The sequence below is a fragment of the Acanthopagrus latus genome, chromosome 20 (assembly GCF_904848185.1).
Source record: "Acanthopagrus latus isolate v.2019 chromosome 20, fAcaLat1.1, whole genome shotgun sequence".
Lineage (NCBI taxonomy): Eukaryota > Metazoa > Chordata > Actinopteri > Spariformes > Sparidae > Acanthopagrus > Acanthopagrus latus.
Window position 1 is genome coordinate 22,486,746 of NC_051058.1, and position 24,470 is coordinate 22,511,215.

Genomic DNA, 24,470 nt, shown 5'->3' on the forward strand with positions numbered 1-24,470 from the left:
TCTCTCTCTCTCTCTCTCTCTCTCTCTCATTCCCCTTGTCCTCTTCCCATGTAAATAAGGCCAACTCCCCCTAACTCCACACACCCCTCTGAGGCGAGTTTAAAGACCCAACACTGTCTCCTTGTCTCCTTGACAACCAGCATACACTGGGGTCCTGTCGTGGCCTCTCTGTCTTTTGTGTTTGGGAGCTCAGAGAGACAGAAAGAAAGAGAGAGGGAGAGAGAGAGAGAGAGAGAGAGAGAGAGAGAGAGAGAGGAAATGAAGGGAGAAGATGAAAACAAGAGTGGCTGAAAAAAAAAGGGGGATAGCGAGGATGACATCACGACTACTTTGTCCCCAAAACTAAAAATTTGGTTCGTAGCCCGACCATGATGATGATGAGGATGATGATGAGGATGATGATGATTAGCCAGAGGCACAAAATGGGTCGCAGCTCAGTCTGAGAGAGAGAGAGAGAGAGAGAGAGAGAGAGAGAGAGAGAGAGAGAGAGAGGCCCAGGGCTGAATGGGGCATTGTGGGAAAGACAGTGGGCACACTGGGCAGCAACACAGAGAACACTAACTCACAGATCATGCCAGAGAGTCTGAAAACACCCACACTGGGCGACAATGGCAAACTTCATCGCTCCACTTGGCCCCTTCTGAATACACACATACAATGGCAGAATCCAAATAAGATGCTCTGTTATTCGGGAAATTCAACACACTAAATTCCTTCAGTGCCTCTGTCCCTTTGACCGGCAGCAGATGGCCGGGGCCTGCGCTGCAACGACGTGCGTGTACGTGTGCATGTGTGTGTGGTCTCTCTCTCTGTCTCTCCTGTTGCATCATGGGTAAGCATCCAGCAGCTTTTTAAAAAAAAAAAAAAAAAAAAGTTGTGGAAACATTTGAAGCATTTGAAGGCGTGACAGGTGTCATGTGGGAGCTGTTTAATCCCAGCAGATGCAGGAGAGAGTCGTGGAAATTCGACTCGTATCCGTCCTGACCGGGAACGGATTTAACTAAATCAGTCAATTAAATCAGGCCTAATTAGAATGAGGGCTGAGGAGCAGCAGACCCAAGAGGGTTGACCTTTTTTTTTAACAGCTGGTCAGGATTCACTGTCAGCTCTCTGCTGCCTCCCTGTGGTGAGAGGAAGGAACTGCAGTGCTTCTTCTCACAAGTTTCAACACTTTGAAGTAACACTGCTGGACTCAAAACATAGTAAAACAACAAATGTGGGTTATCGACATCAAGATATACCTGAAGTACTAAAGCTAAATGTAAACATTATAAGGACATAAGTTTGAAATCCAGCCAACTCTTCTCCAGAAGTCCAGTTACCTACAGTACAGCACCTGGATTTAATGATTCAGAGTGATAATATCTCTGGATGATGTGTGAGACTGGTGGAGGTGGAGAGTCTAGTAAGATTAATCCATAACAATGAATTAAAATGTATGAATTGATTTATATTTGGTTGGTTATTATGAATCTGAATCTGCACAGTAACTCATGATTAATGTTCTTAAAAAGATGTTATGAAGTAAAAAGAAAATGATTTGCCTCCAAAACGTTGAGGAGTAAAAACTAGCATGAAATGGAAACAGGCACTTTGTACTGATTGTATTGATGTTTGCATGTGAGCTGGAGATTTATTGGGGTATTTTATTATTCTGTGTTACTTTGTTATGTTTACATTCCTCGGCTCTGACGACGTGATGGTTTGATGGATGGATATTGTGGTTGTTTGTAAATAAAACTATCAGCACTATAAATGTTTACAATTACACTTTCAGAACACTACATGTTTATATTCCAGCAGCACAGTGAATGTATATTTATGTTTTAAATATTACGTGTATTTATTCCTGGTATTATTGTGCATAGAGTGAACTCTGACCCTACTTCTTTATTTTTCTTAATTTGTTGTGTGAATGCACTGTCAGGAGGACCGTTCACTTAATTACTGACAATAAAGGAATTCTGCTTCTGGTAATTGATCAAGAAAGATTTTTAACTAAAAGAACATTTTTTATTTTTAATGAAAACAGAAAATAAAATTCCGTGGACATTCAGCTATAAGAGGCAATATATATCGAAGCACATCTGTCAGCCAGGATTTTAAATACTGGTGTACAGCTCTCTCATGGCCATTAAAATAATGTTCATAAATTAACTACACCACATTTATTAACTAATTAAAAAACATTACGCACATCAGCTGCAACCTTTAAATAAACAATTGCTAATACATAGTTTATAAAAGCATTTGATTGCTTGTTAACCTAAGTTCAGTCAACTATACTTGCATTTTTTAATCATATTTATTGTTTATTTTAATTATATTACAGATAATATAAAGTATTCCAAATATACTTGGTGGTAGCCTGTTGCTTCTTTTCTTCCACCGTTATTGATTATTTTCTTTGTAAATTTGTTCATCAGTATGATCAAATTAGGCCTAAAAACTCAGCATTTGAGGTTTTGACCTTGTAAATCTCTCCGGCTGTTCTGCGGTCAGTCCTGTGACGTCCTGCCGGCTTCACATCGTGAGTCCTCGGATGAAGTAAACTGATCTCAGACCTGTGGAGGTGTCGTAAAACTCGCAAACGTCATGAAGACGGTTTTATCGCTTAACTAATCGCTTTTAAAGGATTTATAGTCTTGAAATCATGGGATAAAAATGATTTTTATAACAACATTTTTTAGTTTCCCCCCCATATTTCACGGTTTGTTTTCGTGACATAACGACATCTTTGCGTCGGTCGTCGCTTTACGGCAGATCGTGTTGCTGGAGGTCAGGGGCATGACGAGAACTCGAGCTCGGTAGTCTGAAACGAGAACCCGGTGTTTTCACTTGGGAAAAAATCACGAAGGATTTAACAAACGCTTCAGCGGGACAGCGACTGTTGCTGCCGGTGAATCCTGCAGCTCGTCACTGATAAATTCGTCTTGGATTTTGAGTTTCGCGACATAGCTTCGCTTGCTAACGTTAGCCCGGTCGGCTCGGCTAGCATCTCCAGCAGCTCCCCACCCCCTGGCTCCAGTCCTCGCCAGGTGACCCCTCACATCTGCCACAGCCATGGACAGCAACTCGCAAGGCTCGGGAGGAGGCAAGGGCGGTCTCGGGGGTCTCTTCGGGGGTGGTGCCCCTGAATACTCCAACACGGAGCTCGCCGGTGTTCCCTGTAAGCCTGATGTAATGTTACCAGCACGCTAGCTAAGTTAGCTGCTAACAGAATGCTATGGTTAGCTTAACAGCTACCCCAAACGGCTAACTGTACTGTCAGCTCGCTTTATAGCCTTTATATTTCTGTTATTTGTGTTTACATGCGTATTAATAGAAAGATTTAGCTAACATATATGTTGTAATGTCATTTCAGTGACTGGGATGAGTCCTCTGTCCCCTTACCTCAATGTCGACCCTCGTTACCTGGTTCAGGTGAGCTACGACTAAAGCTAAACGTGGAGTTGTAGCTGTTTTCTGGGTAGTGGAATAATGTGTTTGTATTTCTCTGACTAACAGCTGCTGATGTTGTGTTTCAGGACACAGATGAGTTCATCTTACCGACAGGTGCTAATAAAACAAGAGGGAGGTTTGAGCTGGCTTTCTTCACCATCGGAGGATCCTGCATGACAGGTAAGAGACCACTAACACCTGTTACATCTCACTGCCAATCAGATTACTTATGTTCAAGGGGAGAGGATTGTATTTTACATAGCGGAAACATAGAGTAGTCATACGTGTGTAGACAGCCCAGACAGATCACTCAGCTTCCTTTACTTTAGGCTTGACTGTGGCTGTTTTTTAAAGGGGGATAATTTATATAGTAAAAACTTCTGGATATCTATCAGGCTGAATATGTAGTTGAATATCTGGCGTGTTGGACATCAGCATGAGCTAAAGCCAGTGAGAGCAGACGCCTCTCACTTTTCTACCTCTCCACTCTGCAGTCGGCTGCAGCAGCAATCCTTGCTACCCATGCATTCAAATTGTCTTCTCAACCATATTATTATTATCATCTTCTTCTTTCTTGATGTAAATCAATGCACAAACAACTGTTAGGATCGATTTCTGTGTCACATGTTGTGAGAGTTTGTAGTGCAAACAGCACAGTGATCAGTCGACTTTACAAGCCCTGTAGTCTGACCAAGGCATCAGAAGAGTGAAGCGTGTTAAAATTGTGGATTTAGGCTCAGTGTTTGAGAGTGACATGTTCAGTCATGTTTAAGTGGATATCATATCTAGTGTAATTGGAAGTTAAACATCAGACTGTGTTTAGTGTCCATTGTGTGTTATGTGTCTCTGCTGATTGTGTCACTCAGTGTTTCTGCCTCTTTGTTTTGATGACAGGAGCAGCACTCGGAGCTGTTAACGGTCTCAGGATGGGTCTGAAGGAGACCAGAGACATGGCATGGTCCAAACCTCGTAATGTACAGTGAGTATGAGGCCAGAGTTCAGTTTATCAGTATTAGTATCTCTAATATCACACATGGATTAGTTGACCTGTCCTCTAAATGTTTGCTTTCTCTCTCTGCAGGATTATCAACATGGTGACCCGACAGGGTGCTTCATGGGCCAACTCTCTGGGCTCTGTTGGTAAGACTGTTAAAATGTAAATGTAAATAATAATGCATAGAGCATATTCGATAATCTCAAGGATAGAAATGTAATAAATGCACGCACAACATGTACATTTGTGTTTGTGATGGTTCCTATGTCAGTTTTCAAGTCTCCCTCTTCTGAATGTCTGTGAATGTATAAGACGGATGTGTTGTAAAATATTATTCTGCAGCCTCTGATAAAACAAAACTAAGTGCGGCTCCTCTTCTGTTGCAGCCTTGTCATATAGCGTCTTCGGCGTAGCGATAGAGAAAGCCAGAGGAGCAGAAGATGACATCAACACAGTGGCTGCTGGGACGCTAACTGGGATGCTGTTCAAGTCAGGAAGTAGGTGTCTTTTCTGTAATACCTGTCATTACTGCGCCGTGGACATTGTGTACACTGTGTACAGTGAGCATTGGCTATAACTTTTAACATGTTACTCATCTGAGTGTCGTGGGTGGTACGTTATGTGAGAGGATGTTGCATCAGAGCTAAAGATGACATTTGAAGTTTGCTTATTTTAATGGGCAATCTGACAGAAAAATTCATGCTGAATATCAGCCATGATAATCGGTCTAATGTCGAGGATACAAAAATAAACAATATTGATATGAAATGTTACTGTAAAGCACTTAAAGGTGACGAAAATTGCATGTCTGAGAATTGACAAATCACTGTTCATCTGTCTAAATTAAAGTAACTAGCTGTCTGGCAGATGGTCATATTTGGCTCCATCACTCATTCTGCTACATCCGTGTGTTTGCAGGTGGTGTAAAGGGTGTAGCCCGAGGAGGTCTGGCTGGTTTAGCCTTATCTGGTGCCTACGCTCTCTACAACAACTGGGACCACATCACCGGCTCCTCCTCATCGTCGTCCAGGCTGTACTAACTCCTCCCCCCCACACACACATCTGCTTCCACATTAGGGCCAAATATCTCTCCGAGGACACAGCCTTTAACCACAGCGCTAAGAGGACTCTGGTCAAATGCAGTGTGCTTTTCAGGGACGTGAGCCGATCCCAGATCGCTGGTTTATCCCCCTCGTCGCCACTTTTACTTTCCAGGTGTATTCTGGGAAAGACAAGATGTGAAAATGCGGACTCAATTCCACTGGAGCTCCAGATGTAGACCGTCCTATAACACCCGTCTCTTCATGCATCCTGTCACCGATCTGAATTAGACCCTGAGAGGATGATGAACAGAGGAGTGTTGTTTGTCATATCTTTGTTTATGGGAGACTTATTAGTCTTCTTTGATGCTAGTTTTAAAATCATTGAACCCATGAAATGTGGGTTAAAAGAGCCAATTTGTAAGATGGTGGATGTGGTTCACTGGATGAATGGCAGTGATTCATGTTCTGGTTTTGGACTGAAAGACTCTTCAGTTGGTGAAGAGCAAAGAGATTTACTGTCTACAAACACAGAGCGAAGCCTTACGGTCAGTTCTACTCTTGTATTTATTGAAGCAGTGCTCTCTGACGTCACTGTAAAGCTGTTTATGTGTTTCCATAAACCCGCTGTGTTAAAAACTATAATAAAAAAATGGGAAATATCGACAACATTTTTTGCTTTTAGCAGATTTTATTGCACAAATGTTTGACTGGGTGTAAAAGGTCATGAGTAATGTTTACTATGCAGCGCTCCAAACCAGAGTAGTGTGTAGCGTCGACTGCTAGAAGACAATTGTTGCACATTCAGAACGTGTATTTACATCTTGAAGTGGTTTAAGTTCCTGGTGGCTTTTTAGAAAAACAGTCTGTGGACATCAGACACGAAACAGAGCAGAGCTTATGTTTGCTGTCAGTCGGGTGGTGGCGCCTAGTGCAGGAAGAAGTCCCTGATGCGTGTAGCCTCGATCCAGGGGATGTAGGCGGCTGTGCGGGTGAAAACACTTGGCTTGTTCTCCACGGTGCATCCGATTGGACCGAAGCTCACCACGCCGTGCACCTCCCAGCGGTCACGTCCCAGCTGGCACAGCAGAGGACCACCGGAGTCGCCCTGAAGAAGAGATGACAGGGTTTTTATAAACGAGGTGAGGAAAAAACCTTTTAGTTAAAGCTGCTGTGAGGGACGTTCAGTTTTGTTGATTCTAGCAGCCCCTGTGGGCGAAATTGGGAATTCCCCCAGCTCTTAATGCATTAAGAATAAGCTGCAGCTCGTATAGAGGCGTCAGTATTTAACTGAGACTGTTTCATAACCAAGTTAAACTGGACTTTAGAACTGGGCTGTCCATGGTGAGGTCCATAGGCCACAGAGTGAAAAAATATAACATTTACACACGATAATATTGGTTCGGCTGTTTATCTGACCTGGCACGCAGCAGGCGGGTCCTCTTTGTCTCTGAACCCGGCACAGATCATGGAGTCTCGGACACGATCGCCCCAGAATTTCTTCTGCCGGCAGGTCTTGAAGTCGATGATGGGCAGGCGTGCTTGATTCAGGGCTTCTGCCAGAGAGATGTTCTCCTTCCCGCCTGCATTTTAAATCACAAAATAAATATTGAGTCTGGGTTACATTGTGCAACAAACTATCCTGTGTCACATCAGATCAATATCCCTGTTGAACTCCTCCAGACTCTTTACTCCCCCTCTCTTCCCTCCACTCACCCCGGGTGTCTCCCCAGCCTGTGACCCAGCAGTAGTGTCCCGGGTTGAGGCTGGTCTGCTTGCGCGGCAGGCAGGCGTAGCGGATGAAGTTTGACGGGTTGATGTCTGTGGCAGCCTTCACCAGGGCGATGTCGTAGTCCAGCTCGCTGTGAGCCGGGTATCGGAAGTTCTCGTGTCTGTAGATCCTCTTCACCGGGAAAATCCTCTCTGCCGTCTCTGAGCGCTTCAGCTGGTGCTTCCCCAGGACGATCCTCCAGCTCCCAGCATCCTCTGCTTTACCCCTGAGAGAAGACGTAGAGTCAGGCCTCTGTACCTCTCACTGTGTTATTCTTGATATTTCTGTGATGAGTTTCTTACTTTTGGAAACAATGAGCTGCAGTTAGGACCCAGTTCTTGTGGATAAGCGTTCCTCCACAGACGTGAATGTAATGTTTACTTCCTCTGGGTCGAACCTACGATGGAGAGCAGACGGACACCTCAGTGATGTGACGTGTTGTTAGCGGCCAACTCAAACGTGAACATTTTAATATTCCTTGTAGCTCTCAAGGAAAGATTATGTGTGTGGGAAAGAGCAGTTCACCAAGCACAGAGCTCTCAAGGGCTAAAAGTTAATATATAAATACATCAATAACTCTAATTTATTTACATGAAGCCAGAAAACTCAGGGAAGACCAAAAATACCAGTGCAAACTGCTCTGCAAAGATTAAAAAGCCTTGTGCCATTAGTATATTTTGGTTTTAACTTATTAATCTAAGTCTAACCTGTTTTTTTGGCACCTGGATCCAAACAGCTGCTGTTTTTCAACGCCTGTGTTCATGATGCAGCACTTCTCATCCATCCTGCCATTTGTTCTTTTTATATAAAGTTATTTACCTGGTTAAATCCTGAATTTTAGTTATTCAAGTGGGGATTTGCTGAACTGATTGGCTAATCAAGAGACTGACAGCAAATTAACTGACGAGTAGTTTGATAATTATTGAAAATTGTAAACAGCCAGTCAAACAAAACGAGCACTTTGAAGATGTCACTTTTGTCCTGTGTTTATTTTTTCACTAATATTCTGACATTTAACCGATAGAAAGGATATTAGACTTTTAAAAACCCTGTCTCTGATGCAGCAAAATAAGTTATCAGTAAAAGTGCATTAAGAGCATTTGCCTCTAAAAGGTGCAAGTACTTCAAATTATCCTTAGGTTAAGTACTTGATCTACTCAGTTACATTCTGTCACTGAGGTCAAACATGCAGCCTATAGAACGGAGACGAGCCTCTTGTGCAGCTGCTAACAGTTCACGAGTTCCCTGCTCCCTAAAATACTGATGCACACAGACAGATTTACCTGCAGAGAGACCTGCCAGGGCCAGGAGTGAGGTCTGGCCTCGTTCCCAGACACAATCCTCTCGGCCATGTTGGGCTTGAAGTGAGCCATGCCACAGTCTTTGGGCCAGTCTGAGGACAGGAAGCACAAAAAACGTTCAGAAAAAAAGTCACAACAAGCTGAGAGAATCTAAAAGTGTGTTGAAATTAGTTTGTAGCTGTCTCCAGGTGTGTTCCCGCCCTCACCCAGGTGGAGCAGCTTGTGCTGTGGCTGTCGTCCGGGGGTCAGTGTGTATGCAGCTGCGGGCAGAGACGCCTTGCTCGACAGCAGCGGCAGCAGCAGAGGAAGAAGCAGAAGCAGAGGAGGTCCAGGCACAGCCATCGTCTTCACGCAGAATCACCGGCCGGCACACATCCCACGCTATTTATACCAGGCAGCGAGCACACACAGATGTACATGCACAGGTACACATACAGCACACACACACACACACCAGCAAACACCTCCGGGGACAATGAGCCGTGTCACAACAAAGCCCTGGATTGTTCTCCTGTAGCTGTGATGTTCTACTGCTGCTGAGAAAAAAGAGGATTTCAGGGGGTCCCATCAGCACTTTCACATACATACAGTATAGTACGGCCACAGTACACCAACATGCACACAGGACAAAGGAAACACAACACTGTACACAAACAAACAACGTGTCATGTGACTCAGAGCAGTGACACAGTGACCTCAGCGTGACCTCAATCTCTGATATCCCGAATCTCGACTATAGTTCATCCTGTGTCAACATGACTCAGGAGAAATGTTGTTGGACATTCATTTCCTGCTGAAGAGGAGTTGTGATCATTTGATATCACAGGTCAAAACTAGAATGGCGTTCAGTAGAGTGCACACCTCAGTCTCCTTAATTCAGTCAGGCATATTAGAATATCAAAGAAAACATTTCAGTTGCTGGCTCTGAATTTCTATTTGGATCCGGATCAAATCATACTCACTGATTTCTATATCTCACGATGTTAAAGACAGTAAGAACAGTTCCTGGATCCGTCCCTTTATCTGGACCAACGCTCAACATTAATGGGGTCTATCTGTGGCCGTGACTCATCCTTTGTTTATGGTTCATGGACATCCGTTCAGTAGTTTTTGTGTAATCCTGCTCGCAAACCAACAAACAAATGAAAACTGCAGTACTGAAAGATTTTCACCAGCCTCAGCGAGCATTATTGTGAACATGTTTCAGGGCCACGTCAAGTCGACCTCATCAGTGTGCAACAGATCGCAACGTGATTGGTTCCACTCACAGAAGAGAGTCACGTAATTCTGTTTCCTGTTACAATAGCAGGATATGAAAAGAGCTTGTCTCCATGTGGGAATCAAACCACAGAGCGTACGGCTCACTCATCGATCAGCCTCGACACAAATGTCCCGGTGTTTGGACACTTACGACACTCTAAAAACTAAACCAAACCAAATTTGTTTTTACGATCATGTCACGTTTGCTACTTAACATATTCACCACCACACTCGTAAGCAACACAACCAGCAGACATACCTCGTCTCAGCTATACTTTGTGTTTAGTGCCAGTTAGCAAATGTTAGCATGCTGACATGCTAGACCAAGATGGTGGACAGATGGTTGCTAAACACACGTATGTTCACACTGGTACTGTTAGCGTATGCATATGACAATAAGCTTTTAGCTAAAAATGATCAGGTCTACACAGGTTTTTTAAAGACATCGAAGTTACATTTTACGTCACAGATGCGCCGGAAACAGTTGTAACAGAAGAGAAAACAACAACAGACCCACTGTGAAAGAAGCGACTGTACAATGTTGGCTAAATTCTTTTGAGTGAAATGACTCATTTCACCGACACAATTTGAGCCATTTGGTCTATTAACATTTGGAAAGTCTAGAAGAGGTTAAATTGTTTACAGTGACCCAGGTGTAAATGCAGAATTTACACATTCCCATCGCACAAAAAAATCAATCTTAGCTGGTTTAAGTGGGATTTTTGACTAGTGGAAAAGAAGTATGAGTAGGCTACAGCCTCTCAAAGCTACTACTTTACATGCCTTGATCACATTAAAAAAATAAAAAATAAATAGCTATCTCTATCAAATGTATTGTCACGCAATGTTGAGCCATTATATTTGTTGTTACCCTCAAAAATCAAGAATCCTTCCAGCTGTTGTTAGTTCATTTAGAGCAAACATGTATATAATTCTTTCTAATATTTACAATAACATATTTACAGTTGTCAGTGGAAATGTGCTCCACATAATAAACAGTCCTGATCAAAACTGTTGCTGTCGAGGCAGAAAGCTCACAGACAGACACCTCAAAGCCAAGCGAGCCAGAACAAATGAACTTATCTTTGTATGATTTGGGTGTATAGACCCTTTAAGACCAGAAAATAAGACTAAGATTAAATGAAAAGAGACTCTCGCCTGCTCTACACACATCTGTGAAAATACGACAACAATACCTGCAGTGGAAGCCACTAGTGAGTGGAGCTTTTTTCTGTGGTGAATGAGAGAGAATGTGCCCGCTCATCTGAATGGCAGCGCCTGAATGGTCAAACCTCCCGACGATGGTTCACCAAGTTTACACACAACTCGACTTTCTGCTTTGTTTTCCACAGAGGACGAGTGGAGCGAGTGTGGGAGAGGAGAGGGAGGGAAGGTTTCATGTCCCAGCCGTGTGTTTCTGAGCCGAGTTGTAATTATCTGAGTAAATATTTAAGTAATATTTAATATTTAATCACATTATCTGTCAGCTGTAACGAGAGGGAGATGTTAGCAGGAGAAGATTATGTTTTCTCACAAATTTTGCAGAGATGTTATTATGAATATCATGTTTGTTATATTACTGATGTACTTATGTTTTGCAGCTGTAGTTTGCTGAGGTGGAGCTACATTTCACTGCTGTAATGGGGCAATATGTAAGAATGTTAGTTTACAACAAATGTGCACAAGTCATCGTCTGAATCCAATCGATCAAATATATTTTAAATATGGACTATAATGTCAGTTTACAGTATCCATATAAAACAGGTGGGTTTATGTTATCCTATGTTTTTTAAAGAATATGTGCCTTGATGGCTTTGCACTAATACAAAACAGCATAGAATAAAAATACTTAAAAGCTGGACCCATAGAAATACTTTTCATACTTTTAATTCCTTTTAATTTAAAAACAAACATTTTCAGAGCAGCAGAGACACGAAGACAACATTTGGTTTTGCTGCACATCTACATGAACGAATGCGTTACATTCAGGCTGTTGTTAAACTAAATTGCCTGTAACTTTCATGAAGACGTCACTAGAAAATGCTTCTACCAGTCACTAGACAGCAAGTATGTTTTTTTTTCAGAAGTGGTGGGGAGGGGGGCACGGTGAAGTTACAGAAAATAAATCTAACAACCACAATCAACAAGTTAGGGCAGCTAAATGTAGCCTGAAAGGCAAAACCCAGGGAGATAAAGCCTCAGTCATGAGGATTAATACTGCAGACAGTATATGGGGAAAAAAAGTAATATAAAGCCTTTTTGTGGCTCCAGAGGAAGCTGCATGTAATGCAAAGACCTGAGTTACCTATGTGAAAGTGAGAACTGCTCCCAATCTCTCTCCGAGCTCCATTCAGAGTTTGTTAGTCGTGTCTTTGTGCAAACTTTGGACTCACAGCCATTAGATTAGTCTCCAGTATCAGTCATTTGCCTTCCTGGAGGCTCCACACCATCCCGGCCTCCTAAACGACCTGATCACGCTCTTCTTGCGGCCGTGTGCACTCTCTCGTGAGGGTGTCTTAGGACTGCTGGTGATTTCCTCGCCGTACACCTCGTCATCTTTTGCGGTGTCTGCCTCTGCCCGGCTTATTCTACGAGCAGCTTCTACTGTTTCCTCCTTTTTGCCTTCCTCCTCCTTCTCCCCACCCTCGTCTGGTGTCTCCTTACTCTCAGCCTCCGCTACACAAGTCGACGTGATGATCATGGCAGGTGGATTAAGGTCAGGGGTCATGGCCTTCACCATGTTTGATATGACAGGAGGCTTCGGTGCCTTCTTCTTCTTCAGAGTACGTCTCACCGGTTGGGGGCTGTTCTGGACCTCCAGATGCTTCAGTATGGCGGTGCTCAGAACCTCCGGGTCCAAAGATGCTCCATGAATGTCCCACGTCATCCCGTCCTCGTCCCACTGCACCTGCTTCATGCTGCTCCTCCTCCCCAGCTCGTCCCTGTCCTCCCCGTGGATCTTCAGACATGACCTCCTACTGTCCGGCTCTTGTGGGGAGTTCCACGTCTCTCCACGCCTCTCCTCCTCTTCTCCACTGCTCACTGGGAACATGCTGGAGGACGGTGACACCAGGTTAGAGTTGGAGCCAACTGAGGACTTCAGGTTCAGTCTTGATCCAGGCGGCGAGCCTAAGATGGAGTGGGAGCCCATGTTGGAGTTGGATGCGTTCATCCTGAGGCCCCACACGGAGCCAACAGGAGTGATCGTCTGCACAGCTGCATCTACGAGCTCCAGCCGTGAAGTCATTGTCCCTTCCTCCCTTAACATCTCAACCTTGTTGATGCCCCCGCTGATGTTTAAGTTGCACTTGCAGCAGTCACCCAGCTGAGAGTCGCTCAGAGAAGAAACAAGGGGTGACTTCCAACTTCGGCCTGTTGGACAGCTTTGTCCCAGCTGCCATTGCAGCTCGAGATAGCAAACTGACGCTCCTGATTCTTGCCTCTTTGCTGGAGAATTCAGCGTCAGGCAGCTTGACGTTTGTGCTGGACTTCTGACTTCACTCTCCGTTAACTGCATGCCTCCAGGACTGTGCAGTTTTTCAATCACGTCATCAACGAGGCTTCCAGGATCTGATGAAGCACCTCCTTCTGCTAGGCTGACAGACGATGGGATCGGGGAAGGGAATGTAAAAGAAAGCAAGTTATTCTCTAGGAAGCCTTCGTCGTCTGTGCTGGTGCGCTGATTGAGACTGGGGGAGTTAGACGGCAAGGGTGAGGAAGTGTGAGGCTGCAGGGGAGGCAGCAGTGGGGACGGTAGGGGCGAGGAGGACACCAGTAAGTCATTCCGCTGATGTGTGTTCAGGATTAGAAATGAAGAAGAAGTTGTTAAAACATCCTCTGGTGGTAAAGTCGGTGTCTGTAGGGGGGAGATGAGGGGAGAAATTGTGGTTGGTGTGGGCACTGGAGACTCTGGCGCAGGAGAATATGGGGTTTCCTGGGTTAGACTCGAGGGGCGTGAGGTCCCACCTTTCCATACAATGGTGTCTGGAGTGCTGCTGCGGCTGTGTGTGCTGCCGCTGCACTGGCTCCAGCGCTGCATGTTGATAATGCGCTCGCTGACGGCAGCAGGAGGATTGTGCGCCTCTATGTTTTGGGCCGAAAGAGACAACTCGTGACCTTTGGTGGGCTTGAGGTGCTGCCACATGTGAGGGTGCAGTGGCTTGTGTGACAGTGAGGTCTGCTCAGAGGGTGTGTTGGTGCTGGAGCTGCGTTTCAGGTCCGTTATGGTCCAGGCCGGGTCCCGCTTGTGCGGAAGTCCTGTCGCCATGACCACATCCATGGAGCTCTTAGAGAGGGAGAAAATGGGTGCGCGATCATCCTCATCCTCCGTTCCTGCAGTCCCAGCGTCACTGGAGAACGAGAGCGACTGACTGCCTGAATAACAGACTGGCACGTAGCTTTCGGATGCAGGGCGCCCAGCCCTCGCCATGGCAACAGCACGAACCTGTGAAGGAAGACACATCTTTGATTGTTTAATTGCTCTTTATCATTAAACTTTCACAGACTGATTTTCTGGCCACTTGGGGGCAGCAGAAACAAACGCTGACACACAGTATCCTCAGTCAGTACGTTTCCATGCACACTTAAATCGAGCTACCGTCATAGCCCAGCTGTCGCAGCACACAGGCACCAGGGGGGAATCGATTTATTGACGGAAGTGTGTCCGACTGGATCACGATAGGTGGCGAGACTCACTGTTTCATCCGACTGACCGATTACATACGTGCTATCCCTCCACACCATTCTCATGTTGCCAGGTTTGATGTGAAGCTACATACAGACGCCCGTTAGCTTAGCTTAGCATTAGGAGGAGGAACAGGGGGGAACAGCTTGCTTTGTGTCTTTGCCATCACTGCTCCCTGCCGAGAAATACTCCTCGCACATACAACCCCCCTGTAAATCTACAGATTATAGTTTTAACATTTTCCTTTTGAGCGGATTACCTAATGAAATACAACATGTTAATTGGTGAGGTTAAAAGGTGCTTTCCGGCGGATTTTGTTACCTTAGGACAAAGCCAGACAAGCTGTGACTCCTGTTTCCAGCCTTCATGCCAGACTAAATTTACCGGCTGCTGTCTCAAGCCTCACATTGACTTTACAGTCTTGTCTGACCCCCTTGCAGGAAACCATTGTATTTCCCAAAATGTTGAACTATTTGTTTACATTTTATTATTTCTGTCTGACTCTGAAACACAGCCTCATCCCAGTTTACACACACACACGCCCACACATTCACAGGCACTCCCAGATTAGCCCTAATGGGATTACACAATCCAGATTATTAAAATGCAGATTGATGGAGACAGTTTAGGAGAGCATTTGGTCTTTAATTGTCCGGAGACAAAGGAGCAGAAGAGACAATGAAAAAGACAGAATAGAGGACGTTATGATATGAGAAGTTATGATTAATTTGTTGTTATCCCCCAGAGAGTCAGTGCACATGTTTTTATTTCCTTTATATTGTAAATATATATTTATGTGTTTAAAAGCACATTATGCTCGTTCTTCATTGCCTCACTTATTGAAACTCAATGCTACTCTGACTGATTCAGCAGCACAAACACATTAATTTATTATAAATTTAAAATAAAACTGTTCATTCTTCATTGTCCCAAACTGACCTTGTACCGTTTCTGACCTGCTGTCATCCAATAATAATAATAATAATAATTTGTCTGCACTGGGGGAACATACACCTAGTGAAGTCACAGAAACGAATGAAAATACAGTCCAATAAATAAAATCTTACCTATAAAGAATGCACCTTGTGTTGCTTTCACAGAGCCGGTGGTGCTTAATGGCGTCTCTCCCTCCTCCTCATCCTCGCTCACTTCTTAAGAAAATCTCCCATCTTGTTTCCAGCTGCCCTCAAACACACACTCGTCCGTTTTCAGGACGTCTTCACGTCGATGTCATGTGAAGTTGGCATCAGTGTGAATTTGAGGATTCCTCCCTGTGCATGTGCGTGTGTGTAAAAGAGAAGGCAATCGCTGAACTCTTCCTTCAGCTCTGAGGATTAGCCGTCATCTCATTAGCTCCTGCCAATCTCTAACCTGAGTGTATGTGTGTGTGTGTGTGTGTGTGCGTGTGTGTGTGCGTGCATGAAACAATGGTGGGCGGATGAGTGGCTAATGAGCATCATGATTCTGAGCCAGGATCAGGTCAGCTGTCATATTACATGTATGTTGACGTTGATGAGGGCTGTCAGACTGCTGGAAGCAGCTGATGAATATAAAACAAAACTAAGAGACTAAAAGTACTTTAACTACTTAAGTACTGCAACTGGTCAACAGAAACACCTGTTTTACGTTTTATGTTGAATAAAAGTTTGTAATTTGTTTTTGGATTGAGGCTGGACAATGAATAAACAGAACATGAAGATATTGGTGTTAAATTAAAATTTTCAGTTTGAGGTTAAAATTTCCTCTTGACAAGTTTCAAAAAAAGATAAACCTTAAGTAATGATATAAGGGAGAACACTTCAGGCAGTGCTGGCACTGGTTCTGATTGGACTTTAGCCCCTTCAACAACTTCAACAAGTGTATCAGATTATATTTCCAGCAATAAATCAGTATTTTGGACTGAAACACTCCCTGAGTCACATGTGAACCAACAGCATTCAGCAGAGGTCTGACAAAGCTCCGCCCTCACCTGACTCACCTGAGACAAACCAGGCAACAGTTTGTCTGTGTGTGTGTGTGTGTGTGTGTGTGTGTGTGTGTGTGTGTGTGTGTGTGTGTGTGTGTGTGTGTGTGTGTGTGTGTGTGTGTGTGTGTGTCTCGATCAGATCCACCTTCAGACTGAACTAACAACGTCCTCTGAGTGAGTTCATCTACAGGAGAGAGGAGGAGGAAACTACAACACTGCAGACGCTCCACACACTGAAGGTGAGTCCGACCAGAACCAGAACTCAAAGTAAACTTCAGTGAAGTGAAGGAGGAAGTGGAGCTGTGACTGACTGTACTGTCTGCTGTGTTCACAGCGTCACTCAGAGACAAAATGGCTTCCAGGTTAGAGGAGGATCTCTGCTGTCCTGTCTGCCTCGACATCTTTAAAGATCCCGTCATCCTGTCATGTATCCACAGCTTCTGTAAAGACTGTCTGAAGAGCTGCTGGGCAGAGAAAGAGATCAGAGAGTGTCCAGTCTGTAAGAGAAGATCTTCAAAGGAAATACCACCCCCTAACTTTGCTTTAAAGAACCTGTGTGAGAGCTTCTTACAGGACAGAGATCAGAGAGCTTCAGAGAATCTCTGCAGTCGGCACTCTGAGAAACTCAAACTCTTCTGTCTGGACCATCAGCAGCCGGTGTGTCTCGTCTGCAGAGACTCGGACCAACACACCCACCACAGATTCAGACCCATCGATGAAGCTGCACGACAACACAAGAAGGAACTTCAGGAAACTCTGGAGCCTTTAAAGAAGAAGTTAAAGGTTTTGGAAGAAGTTAAAGTGAAGTTTGATCAGACAGCAGAACACATGAAGGTCCAGGCCCGACACACAGAGAGGCAGATTAAGGATCAGTTTAAGAAGCTGCACCAGTTTCTAGCAGAGGAAGAGGAGGCCAGGATGGCTGCACTGAGGGAGGAAGAGGAGCAGAAGAGTCAGATGATGAAGGAGAAGATGGAGGCTCTGAGCAGAGAGATAGCAGCTCTTTCACACACAGTCAGAGCCACAGAGGAGCAGCTGAGAGCTGAAGACGTCTCATTCCTGCACAACTACAAGGCTGCAGTGGAAAGAGTTCAGCAGCGCCCCCTGCTGGAGGATCCACAGCTGCCCTCAGGAGCTCTGATAGACCAGGCCAAACACCTGGGCAACCTGAGCTTCAACATCTGGAACAAGATGAAGGACAGGGTCTCCTACACTCCTGTGGTTCTGGACCCAAACACTGCTTATCCAGAACTCATCCTGTCTGAAGATCTGAGCAGTGTGAGACGAGGACAGAGACAGAAGCTTCCTGATAATCCAGAGAGGTTTGATGTTTACAGGGTTGTCCTGGGATCTGAGGGCTTTAAATCAGGGACTCACAGCTGGGACGTCGAGGTTGGAGACAGTACATACTGGTCACTGGGTGTGTGTGCAGAGTCTGTCAAGAGGAAGGGAGACAAACTGTCTGGATTGTGGAGAATAATGTTATACAACGGTAAATACTCAGCAGACTCACCATCAGCTCCATTTACTGATCTTGTAGTGCAGAAGAAGCTCCAGAGGATCAGAGTGAATCTGGACTGGACCAGAGGAAATCTGTCGTTCTCTGATCCTGATACTAACACACACCTACACACCTTCATACACACTTTCACTGAGAGGATGTTTCCATACATTTGGCCTGTGGATGAACTCCCACTGAAGATATCACCCCTGAAGGTGTGTGTGTCAGTGGAACAGAGCAGCACAATACAAGAAGTATTTCATCTCTGGACGGCCCTTAAATAAAACTTTCTCTCTCTGCAGTAATGATGAATGATTGCCAACAGGACATTTCCAGGCACTGGGCACCATTACGCTGTGTCTTACATCACACGAGGCACACAAGTTTTAGGTTAAATAATATGGTCCAGGAAGGGAAAAGATAGCCAATTCAATTCAATCATTCAGTCTCATAAAAAGGTACTAAACTCTTTATAACTCTGATTAATGATTAACTTGACTACAATCAAATTCACCATAACAGCTAGTAATGGTTGAAGGATTGTGGAGATCTTGACAGTGCAGAGTAAGAGAGGAAGAACAAGGAAGGTTTTGGAGTTTTGTTCATCTGATCAGAGGGCGTCTGTCACCCTGACCAGTTGTAGTTGAACTGGGAATTCTGGTAGACTGAGTTCAGTTCAGAGTCCATTTTGAGATCCATAGTGAACGACTTCATCTGTGGGTCCCAACACTGTGTTATACTATTGGCCGACAAACCTCATTAGAAACTAAACCAAGTGTCAGAATTCTGACACAGAGATAAACAGAACAATTAATTTGAATCTGACAAATATTTTTAAGTAAAAGAGGGACTTTTAATCTGCACCATTCTACGAGGACTATATACATTTTATTTCTAATATGATTTGTCAACATACAAATGATGTCAAAGTTTTGTTTAAATTATACATCATATGATTCAAGTCGTTACGCTTCACCTGCTCCTCCTGCCGTCTCATCATTCAGAAAACATGTTTGTTCATTTTTAATGTTTTGTTTTTGTTTTTGTTTTGACAGTTTCCTTTGTGTTTCTGTTGTCGACCTTTTCATGACTAAAATGATTGTTTAGTTTCTGATCTCAATGTGTGTGTGTGTGTGTGTGTGTGTGTGTGTGTGTGTGTGTGTGTGTGCATGTGTGACCATGAATAACCAAATTTAAGGATGGTCACAAATCAATCAATCAGTCAATCAATCAGTCAATCAATCAGTCAATCAATCAATAACTTAATGTTTCTTTGTTCGGACCTGAAAATGTTATTTCAAATTTCAGTCCAGATAATAGATTTTTGAAGCAATAAAATCAAAGTTTTATCACACATAAGAAATGTTTGTAATAAAATACATATATTGAATGACTGAAAATACCGTAAATGTCTCTTTATTCCCCTTTTGATGTAATAACATAACAAAGTCTGTTTTCAGTCTCCATCAGTTGAACTCTGTTCTGTATTTAAGGTTGACGTCTCAGTTTGGGTTCATGTGATGTTGTTGACTGAAGAAATTAATCTCTGATGTTTGTCTCTTCATAAAGGGTCAAAACTTCAAATATTATTATGAGAAAATGAACCATGAAGACAATATGAGACCACTGTGTGATGTCTTCTGCCTGAGGGAATCACGTGGAGCAGTTCAAGTCTGACAGCAGGTTTATTGGGCACCTGGATGGTAGGAAAATGGATCAGCACAAGCTCGGTCTCCACAGTCGATCTCTCCCGGGTCTGAGCACCACCCACAGTCCTACAATTATATGTCATGCAATACAATGTTCACTGTGATCATATAGTGGATTTGCATTGAAATGAATGAAATAAAAGCAGAAAATTAGTATAAATGTATAAAAGTAGACAATACAATTACTTCACTTTGAACAGTTACCCATTTTATAGATAGATAGACAGATAGATAGATAGATAGATAGATAGATAGATAGATAGATAGATAGATAGATAGATAGATAGATAGATAGATAGATAGATAGATAGATAGGTAGATTTTATATAGATAGAATATTTGCTCTTGACAAGTTTCAGAAAATGATGAACCTTTAATATAAGTAACAATATGATGGATAACAGCATCCAGCATCAACAGAAACGACATCAACAAGTTGATCAAATTATATTTCCAGCAATAAATCCGTACTTTGGACTGAAACACTCCTCTGAGTCACATGTGAACCAACAGCATTCAGCAGAGGCCTGACAAAGCTCCGCCCTCACCTGACTCACCTGAGACAAACCAGGGAACAGTTTGTCAGTGTGTGTGTGTGTGTGTGTGTGTGTGTGTGTGTGTGTCTCTCATCTACAGGAGAGAGGAGGAGGAAACTACAACACTGCAGACGCTCCACACACTGAAGGTGAGTCCGACCAGAACCAGAACTCAAAGTAAACTTCAGTGAAGTGAAGGAGGAAGTGGAGCTGTGACTGACTGTACTGTCTGCTGTGTTCACAGCGTCACTCAGAGACAAAATGGCTTCCAGGTTAGAGGAGGATCTCTGCTGTCCGGTGTGTCATGATGTCTTCAGAGAGCCTGTCGTTCTGTCATGTAGCCACAGCTTCTGTAAAGACTGTCTGCAGAGCTGGTGGACAGAGAGACGAACACGGGAGTGTCCAGTTTGTGAGAGAAGATCTTCAGAGGAAATTCCACCTGTTAACCTGGTGTTAAAGAAGCTGTGTGAGACCTTCTTACAGGACAGAGATCAGAGAGCTTCAGAGGATCTCTGCAGTCGGCACTCTGAGAAACTCAAACTCTTCTGTCTGGACCATCAGCAGCCGGTGTGTCTCGTCTGCAGAGACTCGGACCAACACACCAACCACAGATTCAGACCCATCGATGAAGCTGCACGACAACACAAGAAGAAACTTCAGGAAACTCTGGAGCCTTTAAAGAAGAAGTTAAAGGTTTGTGAAGAAGTTAAAGTGAAGTTTGATCAGACAGCAGAACACATGAAGGTCCAGGCCCGACACACAGAGAGGCAGATTAAGGATCAGTTTAAGAAGCTGCACCAGTTTCTAGCAGAGGAAGAGGAGGCCAGGATGGCTGCACTGAGGGAGGAAGAGGAGCAGAAGAGTCAGATGATGAAGGAGAAGATGGAGGCTCTGAGCAGAGAGATAGCAGCTCTTTCACACACAGTCAGAGCCACAGAGGAGCAGCTGAGAGCTGAAGACGTCTCATTCCTGCACAACTACAAGGCTGCAGTGGAAAGAGTCCAGCAGCGCCCCCTGCTGGAGGATCCACAGCTGCCCTCAGGAGCTCTGATAGACCAGGCCAAACACCTGGGCAACCTGAGCTTCGACATCTGGAACAAGATGAAGGACATGGTCTCCTACACTCCTGTGGTTCTGGACCCAAACACTGCTCATCCAGAACTCATCCTGTCTGAAGATCTGAGCAGTGTGAGAGGAGGAGAGAGACAGAAGCTTCCTGATAATCCAGAGAGGTTTGATTATTACAGCTCTGTCCTGGGATCTGAGGGCTTTAACTCAGGGACTCACAGCTGGGACGTCGAGGTTGGAGACAGTACATTCTGGATACTGGGTGTGTGTGCAGAATCTGCTCAGAACAAGGCAAGCACAGTGCCTGGATTATGGAGTATAATGTCATCCAATGGTCAGTACTTAGTGGAGTCACCATCAGCTCCAGCCACTTTTCTCGTAGTGCAGAAGAAGCTCCAGAGGATCAGAGTGAATCTGGACTGGACCAGAGGAAATCTGTCGTTCTCTGATCCTGATACTAACACACACCTACACACCTTCACACACACTTTCACTGAGAGAATGTTTCCTTTTATTTGCACTGTGGATGAACTCCCATTGAAAATATCACCCCTGAAGGTGTGTGTGACAGTGGAACAGAGCAGTTAAAGAAGTGCTTCATCTCTGGAAAGACAGCCCTTAAATAAAACAGTCTCTGTGCAGTAGAAAGTAAAAGGGCCGTGGTACTCACCTCTACTGAAAAGGGTTAAACCCAGAGTGCACAGCGCTGCACCGGATTGGACAGGGCTTGATTTTGGCTCAGAGAAAGTTCTGAAAGAGGAGACAGTGAGGCGGCCGGATGGTGACGAACAATTTTGTGCTGCATTTCACAGTGAAAAAACTGTATTATCCAGGACGTAACCCTAACCCAGTTAAAGGCATACATTTGGTGTAAATTTAACCCATGGTCTAACGCACCATGACACAGAGTAAGACCCCCCCTCGAGAGATCAGTTTTGCAGACCACTAGCTTACGTAGTTTTAGCAACCTCAGAATAGACCGCATGATAACAGTCCATTGCAGTGTATGCCTCCAAGATGAAACCGACATAAAAAAAAAACCACTCATAACCACAAATAATGCTCAGAACAGCACCAAACTTCAGCAACAGTACAAATAGGATCTCAGCACATAGTTTGAGGCATAAAACATCTGCTAGCTTGGCTGGATTTCTATTGTAAAGTGAACACAACTCACCACCTCTGCAGCAGCTTCCTCCTGTGAGGAAGCCCGACGAGTCGATTACCAAGTGCAGTAGAGTTCAGCAGCTCAAGGATGAATATGTATAATTATTGGTCCACGGAAATGCAATCAAAGTTCATATGTGTCTTGCCCACCAGTTTATAACAGTTATTATCGATTAAACTTACACCGGAATATCCCTTTAATAACCCAAAAGATTTTGGTTCATCAAATAGGTTAGAAATTTGATTTATAAATAAATTCTCTTCACACTCTAATTATTTCTAGGTACAAATCAACATCTGCTCCTGTAGTAGACTAAAGGGTTCAAAATGTGAATCTGAAATATTAGCACTGTCCAAATAATGCTAAAATTAATAACGCACATTTATGAATGACTGTCAACAGTACACTTCCTCACATGGGGCACCATTATGTTTGAGGTTCAATTTGGCTATCAATAATAATTAATTATTATCAGGGATAATTATTAATTATGACAAATAATATGATCCAGTTTACATTAGATCAGCCCAGGGGCACCACCCTTGAAGAAGGGAAAATATAGCCAATTTAATAATTTTAGTCTAATATAAAGGTACTAAAGTGTTAAATGCTCTGATTAATAATAAACTTAATGACTACAACCAAGTTCACCATAACAGCTAGTAATGGTTGAAGGATTGTGGAGATCTTGACAGTGCAGAGTAAGAGAGGAAGAACAAGGAAGGTTTTGGAGTTTTGTTCATCTGATCAGAGGGCGTCTGTCACCCTGACCAGTTGGAGCTCAAAGCTGAATTTTGCACCGAGGTGTGAAGAATGATAATTCTGGGACACTGAGTTCAGTTCAGAGTCCATTTTGAGATCCACAGTGAATGACTTCGTCTGTGGGTCAAAACACTGTGTTATACTATTGGCCGACAAACCTCGTTAGAAGCTGAACCAACTGTCATAATTTTGACACAGAGATAAACAGAACAATTAATTTGGACCTGACAAACATTTTAAAATCATTTATTCACAATCATAATAATGTTTTTTAAGGAAAAGAGGGACTTTTATTCTGCATCGTTGTACAAGCACTGTAGATGTTTTATTTCTAAAATGATTTGTCGACACAAAAATATTGTTAACATGATTTTATTTAATTTAAAAATCACAGAATTCAAGTCGTTAAGCTTCACCTGCTCCTCCTGCTGTCTCATCATTCAGAAAACACATATTTCATTTTTTCTGTTTTGTTTTTGTTTTGTTTGACAGTTTGCTTTGTGTCTCTATTGTCGACCTTTTCATGACTAAAATGATTTCCTAGTTTCTGATCTCTCTCTCTCTCTATGTGTGTGTAACTATGAAAAACCCAATTTAAGAATGGGCTAAAATAAATCAATCAATTAATAACTGCATGGTTCTTTGTTCAGATCCAAAAACTTTGTTTGAAATTTGAGTCCAGATTATACATTTTTCATGAAATATTTGTAATAAAATAAATATACTGAATGATTAAAAATATTGGAAAGGTCTCTTTATTCCCCCTTTGATATAATAAATTAAGGAAGTCTGTTTTCAGTCTCCATCAGTTGAACTCTGCTGTCAGTCGTCTGTTCAGAGAGGAGAAGTTGCTCTATATTTAAGGTGGACGTCTCAGTTTGGGTTCATGTGATGCTGTTGAGGGAAGAACTGAATCTACCTCTGCTGTTTATCTCTTCATGAAGGGTCAAAAATGCAAATCCAAATATGAGAGAATAAGAAAATTAACCAAACAATGAATAAAGACAATAGAATAAATGAAAATGGAAGCATAAAAGAAGTGACAGTGAGCTCCGGACGTGTTTGAAAGTTGCCTGGATGTGATGAGCTGTGCAGGTTTTCTTTCTGCAGCTCTGGGTTGTGCAGCCTGCAGGAGGCAGCAAACATCAGCTCTGGTTACATTTACTTGTCAAGAGTCAAAGATCAACGAGATGGTTTCTGATTCAGATGACAAACAATCTTTCCTAACACACAGAGCTGCTCCAGAGAGAAAAATGGTTTTGAATTCAA

The 24,470-nt window shown here is 43.5% G+C and overlaps 5 protein-coding genes across 6 annotated transcripts; 3 read left to right on the plus strand and 2 right to left on the minus strand.

Moving 5' to 3' along the window:
* The first annotated feature begins 2,737 nt into the window (after positions 1 to 2,737).
* On the plus strand, positions 2,738 to 6,146 carry timm23a (translocase of inner mitochondrial membrane 23 homolog a (yeast)). The gene is made up of 7 exons (XM_037082467.1): positions 2,738 to 3,169; positions 3,365 to 3,423; positions 3,528 to 3,621; positions 4,336 to 4,420; positions 4,523 to 4,581; positions 4,822 to 4,932; positions 5,354 to 6,146. The coding sequence occupies exons 1-7, from the start codon at positions 3,064 to 3,066 to the stop codon at positions 5,473 to 5,475; spliced, it is 636 nt and encodes a 211-aa protein (XP_036938362.1). The 5' UTR covers positions 2,738 to 3,063; the 3' UTR covers positions 5,476 to 6,146.
* zgc:112285 (uncharacterized protein LOC561476 homolog) lies at positions 6,147 to 9,564 on the minus strand. The gene is made up of 7 exons (XM_037082465.1): positions 9,510 to 9,564; positions 8,754 to 9,080; positions 8,530 to 8,639; positions 7,549 to 7,643; positions 7,192 to 7,472; positions 6,895 to 7,058; positions 6,147 to 6,583 (listed from the first exon to the last, which is right to left on the minus strand). The coding sequence occupies exons 2-7, from the start codon at positions 8,887 to 8,889 to the stop codon at positions 6,404 to 6,406; spliced, it is 966 nt and encodes a 321-aa protein (XP_036938360.1). The 5' UTR covers positions 8,890 to 9,080; positions 9,510 to 9,564; the 3' UTR covers positions 6,147 to 6,403.
* Positions 9,565 to 11,306: 1,742 nt separating this feature from the next.
* Positions 11,307 to 16,525, minus strand: LOC119010362 (flocculation protein FLO11). Its single transcript, XM_037082455.1, has 2 exons — positions 15,559 to 16,525; positions 11,307 to 14,251 (listed from the first exon to the last, which is right to left on the minus strand). The coding sequence occupies exon 2, from the start codon at positions 14,234 to 14,236 to the stop codon at positions 12,224 to 12,226; it is 2,013 nt and encodes a 670-aa protein (XP_036938350.1). The 5' UTR covers positions 14,237 to 14,251; positions 15,559 to 16,525; the 3' UTR covers positions 11,307 to 12,223.
* Positions 16,526 to 16,583: 58 nt separating this feature from the next.
* On the plus strand, positions 16,584 to 19,116 carry LOC119010363 (E3 ubiquitin-protein ligase TRIM39-like). The gene is made up of 2 exons (XM_037082456.1): positions 16,584 to 16,696; positions 16,792 to 19,116. Exon 2 carries the CDS (start codon positions 16,809 to 16,811, stop codon positions 18,240 to 18,242), a length of 1,434 nt encoding a protein of 477 aa, XP_036938351.1. The 5' UTR covers positions 16,584 to 16,696; positions 16,792 to 16,808; the 3' UTR covers positions 18,243 to 19,116.
* Positions 16,599 to 23,942, plus strand: LOC119010366 (E3 ubiquitin-protein ligase TRIM39-like). 2 transcript variants are annotated; one of them, XM_037082460.1, is made up of 2 exons: positions 16,599 to 16,696; positions 20,448 to 23,942. In XM_037082460.1, the coding sequence occupies exon 2, from the start codon at positions 20,465 to 20,467 to the stop codon at positions 21,857 to 21,859; it is 1,395 nt and encodes a 464-aa protein (XP_036938355.1). In that variant the 5' UTR covers positions 16,599 to 16,696; positions 20,448 to 20,464; the 3' UTR covers positions 21,860 to 23,942. The 2 variants fall into 2 exon arrangements, with proteins under 2 accessions (XP_036938355.1, XP_036938354.1); XM_037082459.1 differs by lacking the exon at positions 16,599 to 16,696 and adding an exon at positions 20,288 to 20,352.
* The last annotated feature ends 528 nt before the right edge of the window (positions 23,943 to 24,470 follow it).

Coding starts and splice junctions, on each gene's coding strand:
- LOC119010362 (XM_037082455.1), bottom strand. CDS start 14,236: ATGGCGAGGGCTGGGCGCCCTGCATCCGAAAGCTACGTGCCAGTCTGT.
- LOC119010366 (XM_037082460.1), top strand. CDS start 20,465: ATGGCTTCCAGGTTAGAGGAGGATCTCTGCTGTCCGGTGTGTCATGAT.
- zgc:112285 (XM_037082465.1), bottom strand. CDS start 8,889: ATGGCTGTGCCTGGACCTCCTCTGCTTCTGCTTCTTCCTCTGCTGCTG. Junction 7,644..8,529: donor CCTGGCAGGTCTCTCTGCAG/GTAAATCTGTCT, acceptor TCTCCATCGTAG/GTTCGACCCAGAGGAAGTAA. Junction 7,473..7,548: donor GCAGCTCATTGTTTCCAAAA/GTAAGAAACTCA, acceptor GTCTTCTCTCAG/GGGTAAAGCAGAGGATGCTG.
- LOC119010363 (XM_037082456.1), top strand. CDS start 16,809: ATGGCTTCCAGGTTAGAGGAGGATCTCTGCTGTCCTGTCTGCCTCGAC.
- timm23a (XM_037082467.1), top strand. CDS start 3,064: ATGGACAGCAACTCGCAAGGCTCGGGAGGAGGCAAGGGCGGTCTCGGG. Junction 3,622..4,335: donor CGGAGGATCCTGCATGACAG/GTAAGAGACCAC, acceptor TTTTGATGACAG/GAGCAGCACTCGGAGCTGTT. Junction 4,582..4,821: donor CAACTCTCTGGGCTCTGTTG/GTAAGACTGTTA, acceptor CTTCTGTTGCAG/CCTTGTCATATAGCGTCTTC.